General features: G+C 44.4%; 3 protein-coding genes across 5 annotated transcripts in view; 1 reads left to right on the forward strand and 2 right to left on the reverse strand.

The window, feature by feature from the left end:
* Positions 1–4674, reverse strand: part of Tsen54 (tRNA splicing endonuclease subunit 54) — a 31299-nt gene extending 26625 nt beyond the window's left edge. For both annotated transcript variants that reach the window (XM_075868676.1, XM_037430464.2), the window contains exons 1-4: positions 4508–4674; positions 2280–2450; positions 1619–1682; positions 269–352 (exon numbers count right to left, since the gene is read on the reverse strand). In XM_075868676.1, the coding sequence (XP_075724791.1) occupies positions 269–352; positions 1619–1682; positions 2280–2450; positions 4508–4650 (462 nt within the window). In that variant the 5' untranslated portion in view covers positions 4651–4674. The remainder of the gene's footprint in view (positions 1–268; positions 353–1618; positions 1683–2279; positions 2451–4507) is intronic.
* Positions 4675–4739: 65 nt separating this feature from the next.
* Positions 4740–7220, forward strand: Atg12 (Autophagy-related 12). Of its 2 annotated transcripts, none has more exons than XM_075868677.1 (4): positions 4740–4969; positions 5430–5566; positions 6928–6990; positions 7093–7220. In XM_075868677.1, exons 1-4 carry the CDS (start codon positions 4771–4773, stop codon positions 7150–7152), a joined length of 459 nt encoding a protein of 152 aa, XP_075724792.1. In that variant the 5' UTR covers positions 4740–4770; the 3' UTR covers positions 7153–7220. The 2 variants fall into 2 exon arrangements, with proteins under 2 accessions (XP_075724792.1, XP_037287454.2); XM_037431557.2 differs by having other exon boundaries at positions 4745–4936.
* Positions 7221–10297: 3077 nt separating this feature from the next.
* Positions 10298–13151, reverse strand: part of LOC119179010 (uncharacterized) — a 30140-nt gene continuing 27286 nt past the window's right edge. The window contains exons 27-29 of the mRNA XM_037430093.2: positions 12259–12458; positions 11471–11708; positions 10298–10691 (exon numbers count right to left, since the gene is read on the reverse strand). Of these exons, the coding sequence (XP_037285990.2) occupies positions 10453–10691; positions 11471–11708; positions 12259–12458 (677 nt within the window). The 3' untranslated portion in view covers positions 10298–10452. The remainder of the gene's footprint in view (positions 10692–11470; positions 11709–12258; positions 12459–13151) is intronic.

Raw genomic sequence — 13151 nt, forward strand, 5'->3', positions numbered from 1 at the left:
ACCCAAATCTGAGAACACTGGCCTACAACATTTCCGCCTCCATCGGAAATGCAGCTGCCGCAGCCGGAATTCGGTCCCGCGACCTGCAGGTCAACAGCCGAGTACCTTAGCCACTAGACCACCGCAGCGGGGCAAACACGCTTTAAGACAACCTTGTGACTGTGGACCACAATCACAGCTATAACAACGTTCGCTTCGCAACGAAACGTGGATAAAATTTCCAAGTGATGAATACTATGCAGGAGGCTATGGGGTTGGGGTGAGTTACCGCTTCAAGCAGGAAGAGTGCCTCGTGTGGGTGGAGAACCGTGCGGTCGCCAACTTTGGTGCCCATAAACTTGAGGTACGTGCCCTGCATGAAATTAGAATGGAAGAATCATGTTAACAAAACTTGTGCACCACTTCCAGGCTGTGACAATAAATCCTCATACTTCGGAGTTCAAATGCATACATACAAGCTATGGATTTCTATTACAGGGGTAATGATAATTATCATATTATTACCTATGATCAAATAAAAAAACCAAGTCTTCAAAAGTCGAGAAGATGCTCTGGTAAGTGCAAGTGCTCCTTGAAAAATTAATTACATGTTTTTATAAGCTAGTTTATAAGTAAGTAACGCTTATGATGATGGTGATGATAAGCTAGTTTAAATACCTGGTGTATTATGCCATTCTGACAGCGTACAAGCTTCTAAACACATGCTACCGCAAGATATCGTGACATTCCCACGGCAACCCTGCTTCGCGGCACCGTCGGTAATGCATAAGTGGCCATTTTTAATGTTTCGGCACCTTAGGTCACCGGAACTAGCCATACTAGTACATGATGTCACCAGAATTGACACTGCGGCCTGACCCCACGCCGGTGTCCGTCTCGGTAGGTGCGTCATGAAAATTGGCTTTGATATTAAAACCAAATATCTTATCAGCATTTACTGAGCTTTATACTTGCGCAGAGCCCCCACTGCGTAGAGTAGATGATGGAGAAAACGTCGCTTCAAAATTGGTGTCAGTGCCCCTTCAGCACAGATCTCCCGGTTAAATATACGCTGCGTATGCAGTAGTTTCTTCACTGCAACATATTAGCAGAATAAGGTGGCAAAAAAAAAAAAAAAGGTAGACACTGCGTTTTTTTTTCCTGAAGTTTTGATCCATTGCTTAAATATTCTCATGGCTATGGAAATGCCACTCCAGCAGAGCCACTTAAATGGCAGCACTTACAACAAAATAATTTTACGGGGAGAATTTATTAAGGGTTTGTCACTCAGCATCCCATCGTGATGACACTACACTGAGCACCCAGAATTACAAGTCAACAGGGCAGCCTGGACTCAGCCCCACACCAACAACAGCAGTCTTCGTCCCTTCAGCGCCACTTCAGCGGCTCTGCCGGAGTGGAATCCCCATAGTCGTGACATTATTAAATAATCGCTCTGTCCCAAAAATTGGTCTCGAATTCACGCACACAAATACAACAGCTGCTTTCTAAGGCAGGAAATTAGGGAAGTGCACAGAGAGAATTAGGTTTCTGCATGTGTAGTGAACGTTTGAAGCTCCTTGTTTCAATCGCGTACATGTTCAGCAACGCCGATAATGTGGGCAAATTAATTGCGCACCTTATGCTTGGTGACGACAACTCTCTTCTCCTCCTCATCCCAAAGAGCTTGCAAGACGTCGATGCTGTATAAAAAAAAAAAAAAAAATCTTCGAGTCGCACACACAGCCTCAGGAGTTCGAAATACAGTAGGCACTTGGTAAATGGATACCAAATGGATACCTTAAATCACACTGTTGCTTCAATAAAAAATCTGCCTCTAGTATGGTGGGTTTCACCCTTGATTTGGCACGCCCATTAATTTCCCAGCAAATGGAATACCTGAGTGGAACATAATTTCCTAGTCCCTTCAGGTTTTGTACAACGGGAGTCACCGGGGCTGTGTACAAACTGCATCAGCCCTGATGTGAGCCCGGCCGATATCTTCCCGTTTCCACAGCTCCAGAGAAGCCAGAATGGTCACTGTTGCTACGGCGCTTCCTTCATCCAGTCATCTTATCACAGTCTCTAAGAGAGATTGGCAGCTGACTTTCAGGAAGCCTTTGAGCTTGTGTTGTACTCGATTTATGACTGCCCAGGAAAACTATTTTGAAGGATTTTAATAAATATGTACAGATGGAGTGGTTCTTTTTACCAATCCCAGTCTTACTTCTTTACAGACAGACCCTGAATACAGCGTCTACAGTCCCACACGCTTTGCATGCCACGGCAGACAGACTTACGGTCTGAACGATCCGACGCGATTAAGCATGTCGGCTCTGCTCTTCCTCAACAATTCCACAAGCTCCGCTTCCTCCACGGTTCCGTTTGGCTCCAGCCGCTTCGTGCCCTGCCAAACTTTGGCCTCATTGTCATGGATGCGCCCTTGATGCCACTTGAAGACGTCCGCACCACTGCAGTAAAATAACGAAAAAAATATTTTTGGAGCCCTTCATTTATTGGGAAAAGGAGGGCAAGCAAATGCTGGTGTTTGTACTGCTTTTTCCTTCTGTTTCTTTTTTTTTTGAATCGTGCAATGCCCTCTCCTAACTTTTTTCCTTCCTCCGTGCCAGGAACTTGACCTGCACCCACATGTTTAGCATCGGAACACTTCTGATGCTACGGGCAACAATGATGGTCATGCACGACGCAATGACGCCACAGCGAAATGTGGCAACGCGAAATTATGAGCGACATCAATAAGAGATCAGATAACCGTACTGGTAATGGCTGACCACTGATCGTGAAGCCCAAAATAGAGAGAGCATCAATTATTAGAAAACTATCTTAAATAAAAACGCAGGCGGCCGCATTCGTGTGCACCCACAAGTTTACACACACGCAGGCACCGTTTTTTTTAACAAACTATGCCCTTGCTGAAATCTGTAACTCATAGAAGCTTTGCTTAAAAAAATAAATAAAAGGAGTCGCTGATGCAAGGAAAGTTTAATGCAGTCGAAGGAAAGCCGAGCTAGCTGGTATAGGTGGAATGTGTAATAATATTACTTCTTGAGGTTTAACATTCCAAAACCATGATATGATTATGAGAGATGCAATAGCAAGAGAGTCCGGAAATCTCAGCCATTTGGTGTTCTTTAATGTGCAGTTAGATTTAACCACGTGGGCCTCCAGCATTTTCAGCTCCACCGAAAATGTGGCCGAGGCGGTTGGTGTTCAATCCCGCGACCGGTGGGTCAGCATTTGAGCACCATGACCACTGTACCACCGTGGCGGGTCTGGGTGTAATGCAAATGAGCGCAAAAGATGAACACAGGCCAGACGGCAGATACCGTTGTCAACTTTCATGCAAAGTTTATTTGCTAAAGGAACATGTACATACGCACAGCTAGTCATGCGCAGAAACTGTGTTTAACAATGAACAATCATTGTGCTATCCTGCGAGCCTCACAACCCTGAAACCGGCTAACGAACACTCTGAGAAAATTTCCAGAGAGCACAAAACAAAGAACTTGGGCTAAGGAGACAAACAAGCACGACATTGCTCGCGTATTTGTCTGCTATGTGAATGAAAAAAACATTTTCTCAAAATGTATTCGTACCAACTCACCAAGCTTTCAATACTCTTCTAGTTAACCTAATTTTTTATCCAAAAAAGACAAAGTATGCGACAGAGTAAATAATAATCATACCTTGCAACACATTGTGTTGTAAGGTATGATGCTGTAAAGTACAGATATAATGTAACGTGTTGTAAGGTATTACATAGAAATGCTGACATATATCTGTTGGCATTTTCTATGCACAGACAAGAAAATGGAGTGTAAGCGAGTCTTCCTAAGAGGAATTCCCGAATTCCAGCTTCAGTTCATCAACTGAATATTACTCGGTAATTGCGGTATTATTGGGTAATCCAGGTATGAAATTAGCAGGGTTTACCTACACCACGTGGCAGAAAAAAAACTAGTGCAAGTGTTGAAGTCAATTGGTCGTCAAAATAACACCATGAACGCGTCAAGCTGAAGCTAGAAGCAGTCAATCCGCAATACAGCACTTCGCAAAAGCGCACGCTGAGACGATAATAGGCAAATTCTGCTCCAAAAGTGACACAAGCTCTAGGTTACTTCAGTTTAGGGTGTGTTAACTAAGCACACAACGTACTGCTAGTGTGAACCGTAGCTTTCGATTGTCACTCCGAATAGCTCCTCAAAATGACACTGAGGGCGACAATGAATTCTTCAATAACGTCTTACAGAAGACGACTGCACTGACGTAGTTGGCTTGAAATCGATTAGCGCGTCGACAAATGCTCCACAATGCGTGCAGAGCTTGCCAGACAATCAGCCACCTAAGTACACTCACGGCCAAATATTGCACGCCGTATCTCGACGCCGTACTGACAGGGGCCGGCGTATAAAAGAAAGGAGAAACCGCGGAGCTCGCATTCAAGTACATGTTAGCGCACGACGCGCAAATTTGGCCACCTCGGCGTAAATCGAAACGCTTTCCCAACCTGGGAGCCTGATAGACGTAATCGTCCGGCATCGAGCTTGTTGTGGCGAGTGGCTCGCTCGAAGAATCTGGGCTGTTCGTCCCATCTTCGCCTGATTTCTCGTCGCAAGCTACGACGTCAACCGAAGCTTCGGCAGCCGCCATGCTTGCCGCCTCAGAGAATACGATTTGTGTTGGCTACAAAATCACTTTGCGACTGCCGTCCGAGTCGAAAGCCAAGTCGAGCCGAAAGGGTAGTTCGGTTTGTTTGTTTACTTTTCCACCATGTCGGAGCAGTCGGAGGAGACTGAAAGTCCAGTGACGGATTCTGGAAATCATGACAACGCCGCGGAGGACAACACATCGGAAGCCTGCGCGTCTCCCGAGAAAACAGAGGCCCGAAAAGACAGGGGCGACTCGGTCGGATCTAACAGCACTGACAAGAAAAAGAGTCAGTTTCTTCACGACCCATTCACGTTCACGTGTACGAGAGACGGGTAACGCCCCGCGTTTGCCACAGCTTCACTGGTTGTAGCCGCGCAAAGAGGCCAAAACGTCTTACAACGTAAACGCGAAGGCGAACCCGGTAGCCCACTGCACTTTCGATCGCCGTATGGCCCGATTGCAATCGCTTCCGATTGGCCACAGCACGATACTGAAGGGGGGCTGTCAGTTGCGATAGAGGAATTCGATTGCAATCGAAGGCGTTTCGCACAGAGTGATGTTTGCGCGCGTGTGTTGCACGGTGCAAGTTCCATGGCGACGAAGTCGATGGAGATCGGATTTCTCGATCGTTATTTGCGCATGATGCCGAAGGGAGTCAATCGCGATCGAAAGCGATCGTGCGGCAGTTGCATACAGTGCCGCCGTGGATCAAGTGCTTTATGTTGCTCGATCTCGCAAGTTTGACACGTTTACACTGCGTTCGTTGTTTTGGCTTGCAGTCGATGTCTTCCTAAAGGCGACCGGCGACGCGCCAATCATGGCCAAAAGAAAGTGGGCCGTTTCGCCAACATCAAAAGTGATGGACATCGTGGACTTCGTCAGGAGATACCTCAAGCTTGACCAATCGGAGTCCCTGGTATGCTATATTCCACTCTGGCCTTTGTACATAAACGTGCGAGGTATTTGATCCAACCGCAGCGAACAACTCGGCTATAATATTTTTGCCAGTGTGCTTGCCCATACTCCACAGCTACTGCCAAATGAATACCACTGACAGCGAAGAAAAACACGAGGGCCCTTAAAAGTTGCCCTAATTAGTGTATTGATTATGGCATTAATTAATACGGACAAAAAAAAATCTTTTCGTCAGCGGAACCAAGACCCACAACCTTGGAACTACACATCTGTAGGTTGCGCGTTGGCGTTGAAATCTTGCCGACAGAAATGACTATTTTCAGTTCGCTTATGTTCATTGCAATTCACATCATAATTGCTACGCTAGAGTTAAAGGCAATCACCATGCCCTATGTTTTCCTAGGCCTAATTGTCTGTTGAATCAATGCCTCCTTCACGAGGTGCCTGCGACGTCACTCGCTTTTCCATTGCGGCGAGAGGTCTCCTGTAGTTCTGCGTAGTCTCCGCAAGAAGCGCTTGCAGCTGACTCTGCTTTCGGTGTAGTGATGCCACCGCAACCATTGACGCAGCTTCTATGGCTGACACTGCCTCTAAGACTGCTGTACATGTCTCGCCAGTTTCGGAAGCTCGGAGTGGCCGCCGCAACCGCTGCTTGCAGCCGGCACCTTCGTGTAAAGTGGAGTAGAAAGCGGGAGAGGGTGGAGAACCAGCCTTTAAGCTCGCGTCGTAGGCATCTTTGTAGAGGAGAGAGAGAGAGAAACAACATTTATTTACGCATCTGACGTGCAGGAAGTCACCGGCCACTCAGGGCGCGGGTATTCCCTATCTGAAGACTATGGCTAATAGAGCCAGGCATTCGTTCAATTCAATTGGTTGTGTCTAACAAAGCAATTGGCTTTTTTGAAAAAAAAAAAACTGAAGATCAAGAACATAATTTAAGATCAACCAATATAATTTAAGATTCAACATCTATCCTGATTTGCGACCAAACTTATCTGAGGTTGAGTGGTACGACTACTATCACTGACATAACGAATAAGTCTGTAAATGTCTTACAATCAGTAGCGATGGCCTATAGCACACAGGGAAACAGCCGAAAAAATGCTCTGACCAGAACATGATCAGTCTTTTTCAGAGCGAAAGTAATTGCATTGCATGGACGGCATTGAAGTAATGAACGTTGCTCTTTCCAAATGATAAACTTCATGTTTGAACAAAATAACTTGGCTAGTGTTGCTTTGAAAGTGTGCACGGTGAACTACTGTGTTAGTGTCATTTTTCACGGAGTGCTGCGATGATGACAATGTTTGGTGTTTTGAAAGTGCTCTGAAACACTACTTGTACACACTGTCTCTTATACAGTTTCTGTACATAAACCAAGCGTTTGCTCCCTCCTTGGATCAGGATATCAGCAACCTTTACGAGGTTTGTGTTTTTTGCAAATTATGAAAAGGAAATTGCGGAAATTTTTGAGGGGAGGTTGAGAGGTGCGACTGCTATTTCATGTACTCATGGTTTTTCTTGCAGTGTTTCGGGTCCAACGGAAAGCTTACCCTTCACTATGCAAAAACTCATGCCTGGGGTTGAAGCGAACAATTTCAAATAACATTTTTGTAAATAGTGTGAAATAAATGCTACACCATGTTCTGCCACTACTTCACTTGTTTTCACTACTGTTGAGTCACTGCATGCTCAAGATAGCCCCACAGGCCTGCTAATGCTATTTTGACCGATTGGCATCCACAACATTGGCCAACACCATCATCACGTGAACACCAATCATACAATTTATTTAACGGGAGACGCATTTCTTTAAGGCTTTTTTAGGTGTGTTCATTGATGAATTTTAATGAAACATGCACAATTTATATTTGTGTCCCCATTCCAAATATGCAATTATTATTTTTTGTACAGCATGAATTTTTAAAATATCGCACATGGTTCGATCCTAGTTGCAGCAGTCGTTTATTTTGTGGGTTAATTTTTGTAGAGGTCCGTGTATTGTGCAATGTCAGGACATAAGGAACAGAAGATGACAAAAAATTTTGAAGCCCTCTGCTATAGTATGCCTCGGTCATTCCTATTTTAGATCGTAAAAAACCACATATTAATATAGAACATTTCATGCGTCCTGCTTGCAGCAAGATTTTTTGTCAAACAGTAAGAGTTGAAAATCAGAATAATATAGAATGATAACTATACGTGGCAAAGAAAGACTTGATATTCTAAATCTATCAGAAGAAAAGTGGTATTTTGAACGACTGCGATTGAGTTGATGTCAAGGTGGAATTGGCGAATATTCAAATATTCTCATGAAATGATAGCTATGAGCACACATGGTTGTACGTAGTTATAAATTTCGTGTTCTTAGATTCAACAAAATATCTTCAGTGTTCACTTTTTCCTCACTCATACAGAAATATACTAGCAGTCCTAGATTAAGATACAGGATAAAAAAAGTTGCAGTTCTAAGCTCTGAAAATATTTGCCAGTTGCCATTGAAAATAGACAATGTCTGCTCAGATATGGAAGTCAGTGCTGCATACCGTGCAGCACTGAATGTTAACTTTGAATGTAACTTTGAATGTTATGCTTGCTTATATAAAGTAGATGCCCATTAAACTGCCTGTAATATGGCTCTAATAATCCTCTCATATAGTTGGTTTTGTATACGAATTCTGTATCCCTACTTTGTCTCTCAATGAACAAAATAAACGAAACTGCTGTCAAACGAAACTCGTTTTCCTGATCCCTACAGGTTTCATTCGGGACTGTTGAATAAGTTTAGAAAGTTTAAAAATGGTTGTCCAACCCCATGAATATTACCCTCATTTGGTCAACGGTCCGTAGCCATACACTAAAAATGTATACAAGAATAGTTAGCACAATCAAAATCGTCGTAGTTAGGCTCTCATAGGTACTTTTAGCCCCTGGCAGTTATATTTCTTGATCTTGAAGTTTGATTAGAAAGCTAGCAGGAGCAGTCAAGATTAAAGAGAAATTGGTGAACTCAAAGATTAGAATAGCTCTTCCCTTGCTTCCTCCCTCTTTTCTGTCTGTTTATCCTCATCTTTCTTTTATTGCCAACATTTTGTCTTTTTCTCTTTCACCCTCTTGCTATACCCTGGCCCAATCGGCACATGCATGCTCTTGGAGTGAAGCAAGATTTGGAGGATGGAAAGAGCAGACATTTATGTCGAGCTAATGCAGCTTTGCTGCTGGCAGTTGACTGGACAAACAAGAATAAGTAATGGATTGGTGGACAACATATATACGCACAGGTGCCATGGAATGGAAAGTGCAGTTATGGCAGAAAAAAAAACAAAGGGAGGCAGGTGGGATTACCATAGCAGAGCCTATTGCTCGAGAACAATTCACTTAGCAGCAGCAGACAAAGCGCTTGCATTGGTAGCACTGAAGTTCCTCCAAAACCCAAACTTCCGCAAACTTTGTGGACAGGGTTGGAAACACTCCAGCTTAATGGAAGCCACAGCAACACACGAATATCCTGGCCATAAAATGCAGAGTGACCGACCCCATCCAAGCAAGCACTCCCCCCCCCCCCCCACCCGTCCCCTTTTTTAAAAAGATTTACAGAAGCCACAGCAACACAAACATCCTGGCCATAAAATGCAGAGCACTCGACCCCATCCAAGCAAGCACCCCCCCTCCCCCACTGTCCCTGGCACAGTATGTGCCAGGGACAGCAAGCACCTTTCCACTATCAGATTGCGGTGTAACAAAACTGCACACGCTGCAATTCATCTACCCTTCCCATGCGTCTCTTCTGCACACACGCCAGAACAATGAAAGCATAGGGTCGGGCAGATTCATAGCATGAATGACGAAAATGCAGCAATATGACCCAAAACCACGATACTATGACGATGAGGGATACCATAAGGAAGGGACTCCGAGAGCGATTAACATGCACTGACATCGCACAGCTCGCGGGCCTCTACCGTTTCGCCTCCATCTAAAAGATGGAGCTTCGGTCGGGATCGAACCTGCAGCCTTCAGGTCAGCGGCTGAGCGCCCTAGCCACTGTTCCATAGAGGCAGACAATCTAGCGCTAGTGTACGAGAGGCTGGCAAGGAAATGACTGGTAGCACAAGTACCTATTTGCCCAAGCTTTTGCTTAAGGCTCCCTATGGCTTTGGGTGGTCTGCAGCTACTTGGTTACAAGACAAAATTGAGCCAAAGTTGAACAGTCGCGCTTCACCATCTTGACCATTTCACTTTCCGATCAGCTCGCCAGGTTCACAACAAGTCGTAATATTACCCAAAACAAAAGCCAAAACGCAACAAAGCAACGAGTGCACACGAAGATGCAAGAATGAACTAAAACTCATTTGCACACCGCCCGCCATTGCCATGGTACATGAATGACCACAGCACCACAGTTGCCTCAAGCAAATATCTCGGGAATCTGTGGCACTGACGATTGCAGCAACATGACACAGTTTTGTGGTAGTCTTAAAAAGTAAGGTCAGTAAAAAAAAGATTACAAGCGCCGACAACAGAAGCAGTAACCATCACGAATTCATAAAAGTGACAGTTCTTTATTTTCCACCAAGCAGAGGCAATAAAGCCTTGTCTAAAACGAGCAACATGGCAAGTTTGACTTGCACTTCGGATCGCAGCAAAAGCTGCAGTTAACAAGTAAATGTGGGTGAATAAAACAAGTTGCTTGAGCAGCATTAACTCAACTAATGTAAATGAGTATCAACAGCATTAGAGTAAACTTAACAGGTACTTCAACAAGTAGCACAACATTTGGCACAAGTTTAGACGTTGCGACAAGTGTGTTTTACACTTGTTCAGCATTGGTTTGAACATCTGGTGCCGACACCGCACATGTTAACGTGGAATTGCCCGCAAATGACCTTAGCCAGCATCGGCCCTTGGGGATATGCAGCGGCCATAGGTCGAAGCTTCGAACACTCTCGTCTTGCCGCATTCTGTGGCTACGGCAAGGAATAGACTGCCGGTGCGAGACCAGTAGGATCTCAGATAGAGGGGAGACACCGAGATTGCGTGGGCCTGCTCAAATTTGCTATAACCCTTCCACTGGTAGACTGCGACTGTCTTGGCATAGCTGCTGCCAAGCACGAGGAATACGTCACCTGCACAGAGGGGGAGAGAGAGAAAAAAAAAAAAGAGACATTTGTAGTAAAATTAACTGCAACGTTGTAGCAGTGATGTAATGCCAACTTCAGTTGCGAGATTTTGAGACACCCATTTGGAATGGAATTAAAATTATGAAACAGGCTGTAGTGCTTGCTAAGAAAATCTGAACAATTCAGACATGTAGGGATGAGTTTCCTTCATAGTACGTACTAGTTAGCTTCCACAAGACCTAGACTGCAACAGCCCACTTTTAGATAAAATGTTCTACAATAACATAGCCAGAACTAAAAAAAAAGTAAGACTGCCAATTGCATGGAGAACTTAATGCAGTACATATATAACCAGCAATTGAATAGTCTCCCGAGACAGTTTCTAGAAAAAGGATTCAGTTTTATTCACATGCATGTAGCGAGGCAGCAAATATTCAGTTAAAACTCCCCCCCCAAAAAAGTTGGCCGATGAAAAAAGATGGGATGTTAGAGCACAAGCTTGCTCATCATAATGGCCCATCTATTCAATGAAACTTGAACCAGAATTGTTGATTTTGTACCAGTTTTGCTTTTTTTCCCCCACCACTCTGAACATTTGGATGCCAGGCCCTACTGTAAGTGCTTGAAAGAGGAACAAGGGTCTTTCCGTGCTTGCGCTACTAAGAAGAAAAAAAAATTCCTGAAGTTGTGAGAATGCTCTAAAATTTAAGTAATTGTTGGGGTTTCCCATCCCACAACCGCAATAAAGTACTCTGAAAAAAAGTCTCTGAAAGGTCCCCACTTGCCTGCAAACCTGAAGTGGTCCATGGTGTTGACACCGTACAGCGGAATGTTCTGAAGAAGCTGAAAGCGACCGTAAACGTGGCGGTAGATGCTGACCGGCTCCGTGTAGGCATCCAGCCAGCTGTGCTGGTCCTGGAGCGCCGTCGTTTCGCTTGCGAATGCGCACAGCAGCGAGTTGTCCACAGTGAGGAACAGCGTCGAGGTTGCCAGCGATGTGGGCATGTCGGCCATTGGCACAAACTGCAGTAAGCAGAGCAACATTGAAGAAAGTACTTTTAACAATGAAGACACGAATGAGAACATTGTGGTTCAGAATTTCAAGGTTAAAAAAGAATGGGTTAGCAAGACGAGGATGATATCTCGTTCGACTTGAGGTTCTACACCTGCCAGCTACTCTTACTTTAACTACTCTCAAAACTAACTGATGCTAAATGTTTGCCACCAGAAGTTTTGTACTATGAACAAGAGTGTCAGCTTCGCACAAGTTCTGCCAAGCCTGTAAAAAAAGCAGATGGGTGGCCTTTTGTTATTTTCATGTTTCCGTTTCATTCTCGCCGTGTCTTTTTTCCTTTCCTATGTGTAAGAGAACACGAAGAGCACATGTCGGCAGAGGTTTTGCTAACAGCGCGCATAGCTCGTAAGCAGCTATGCACTAACGATGCACTATGCACACCAGACCAAGCCTTACTCTTAATGTCCGTGTGTATCACAATTTTACGTCAAAATTGATACCAATTTTTCAGAAAGGAGATTTCCCAGTTTACGTTTCACACCAGTTTGGGATTCTCACCATGTTAACGACTCCCGAGAGAGTGTAGATGGTGGAGTAAGTGGACGTCAAGCCCTGCTTCCAGTTGTTCGCAGACGAGAGGAACATGACGCCGTCGAATTCCGCGACGTCGATTGCCGCAACGCCAGTGGCATTCAGGGTCTGGTGAAGCTGCCAGTGGGCCTGGCCCGGCGAGAGCCGATAGACGTCGATGTGTCCGCCTGTGAGAAGCGCAGATCGACACATGAGAAGGGAGTTATGCAAATGCAAGCTTTTTTTTTTTACCGGCTTCTGGGTAAATTTCAGTTTCAGAAAGGCACAGACAAAAGACAACCATTTCAGACAAGTGCAGCTTGTTTGTTTGACTAAAAACATTGTCAGAATGACTAAACTTGTCAGACTGATGACAACATTCTGAAAGTGCTACAAATAAATAAGTGCACTGCTTTTCTTGTTTTTATTGTTAATAATTGGCAAGTAGCTGGCATACACTCACGTTGAACTTCATTAAACTAACCCGAATTTACACAAGTCTAAATTTTTTTAACAGCAAAAATTTTACGGAGACATGCAATGCTAAATTAAAGAAAAATGTAGCCTAATTAAGGAGAGAACTTGTCTAAATATATGAATTAAAGGGCTAAATGTTTTTGCAAAGCTGCACAAGCAGTGGACATAGCACTCAACAACTTTGTCTTCACTCTTGTTTCAATTTGTAGAACAAAGACAGCGATCTCTGCATGCGACACTAGACATTCACAGGAACAAGAACTACAGAATCCCGAACTACAATTGTGGTAGCACCCGAACTGCGGGCACTGCAAGTTTGCCCTTAAGTCTCTTAACAGTTTAGTGCTCCTCGAAGTAGCAGCAAGCCTGCACACCAAATCTCTTTAGGAGACCCTTTTCCGTTA

The sequence above is a fragment of the Rhipicephalus microplus genome, chromosome 7, assembly GCF_043290135.1.
Source record: "Rhipicephalus microplus isolate Deutch F79 chromosome 7, USDA_Rmic, whole genome shotgun sequence".
NCBI lineage: Eukaryota > Metazoa > Arthropoda > Arachnida > Ixodida > Ixodidae > Rhipicephalus > Rhipicephalus microplus.

Excerpts from the sequence above, each read along its gene's own strand:
- Atg12 (XM_075868677.1), top strand. The coding sequence starts at position 4,771 with ATGTCGGAGCAGTCGGAGGAGACTGAAAGTCCAGTGACGGATTCTGGA. Across the intron at positions 4,970-5,429 it reads CGACCCATTCACGTTCACGT|TCGATGTCTTCCTAAAGGCG; the intron begins GTACGAGAGACG and ends TTTGGCTTGCAG. Across the intron at positions 5,567-6,927 it reads TTGACCAATCGGAGTCCCTG|TTTCTGTACATAAACCAAGC; the intron begins GTATGCTATATT and ends TCTCTTATACAG.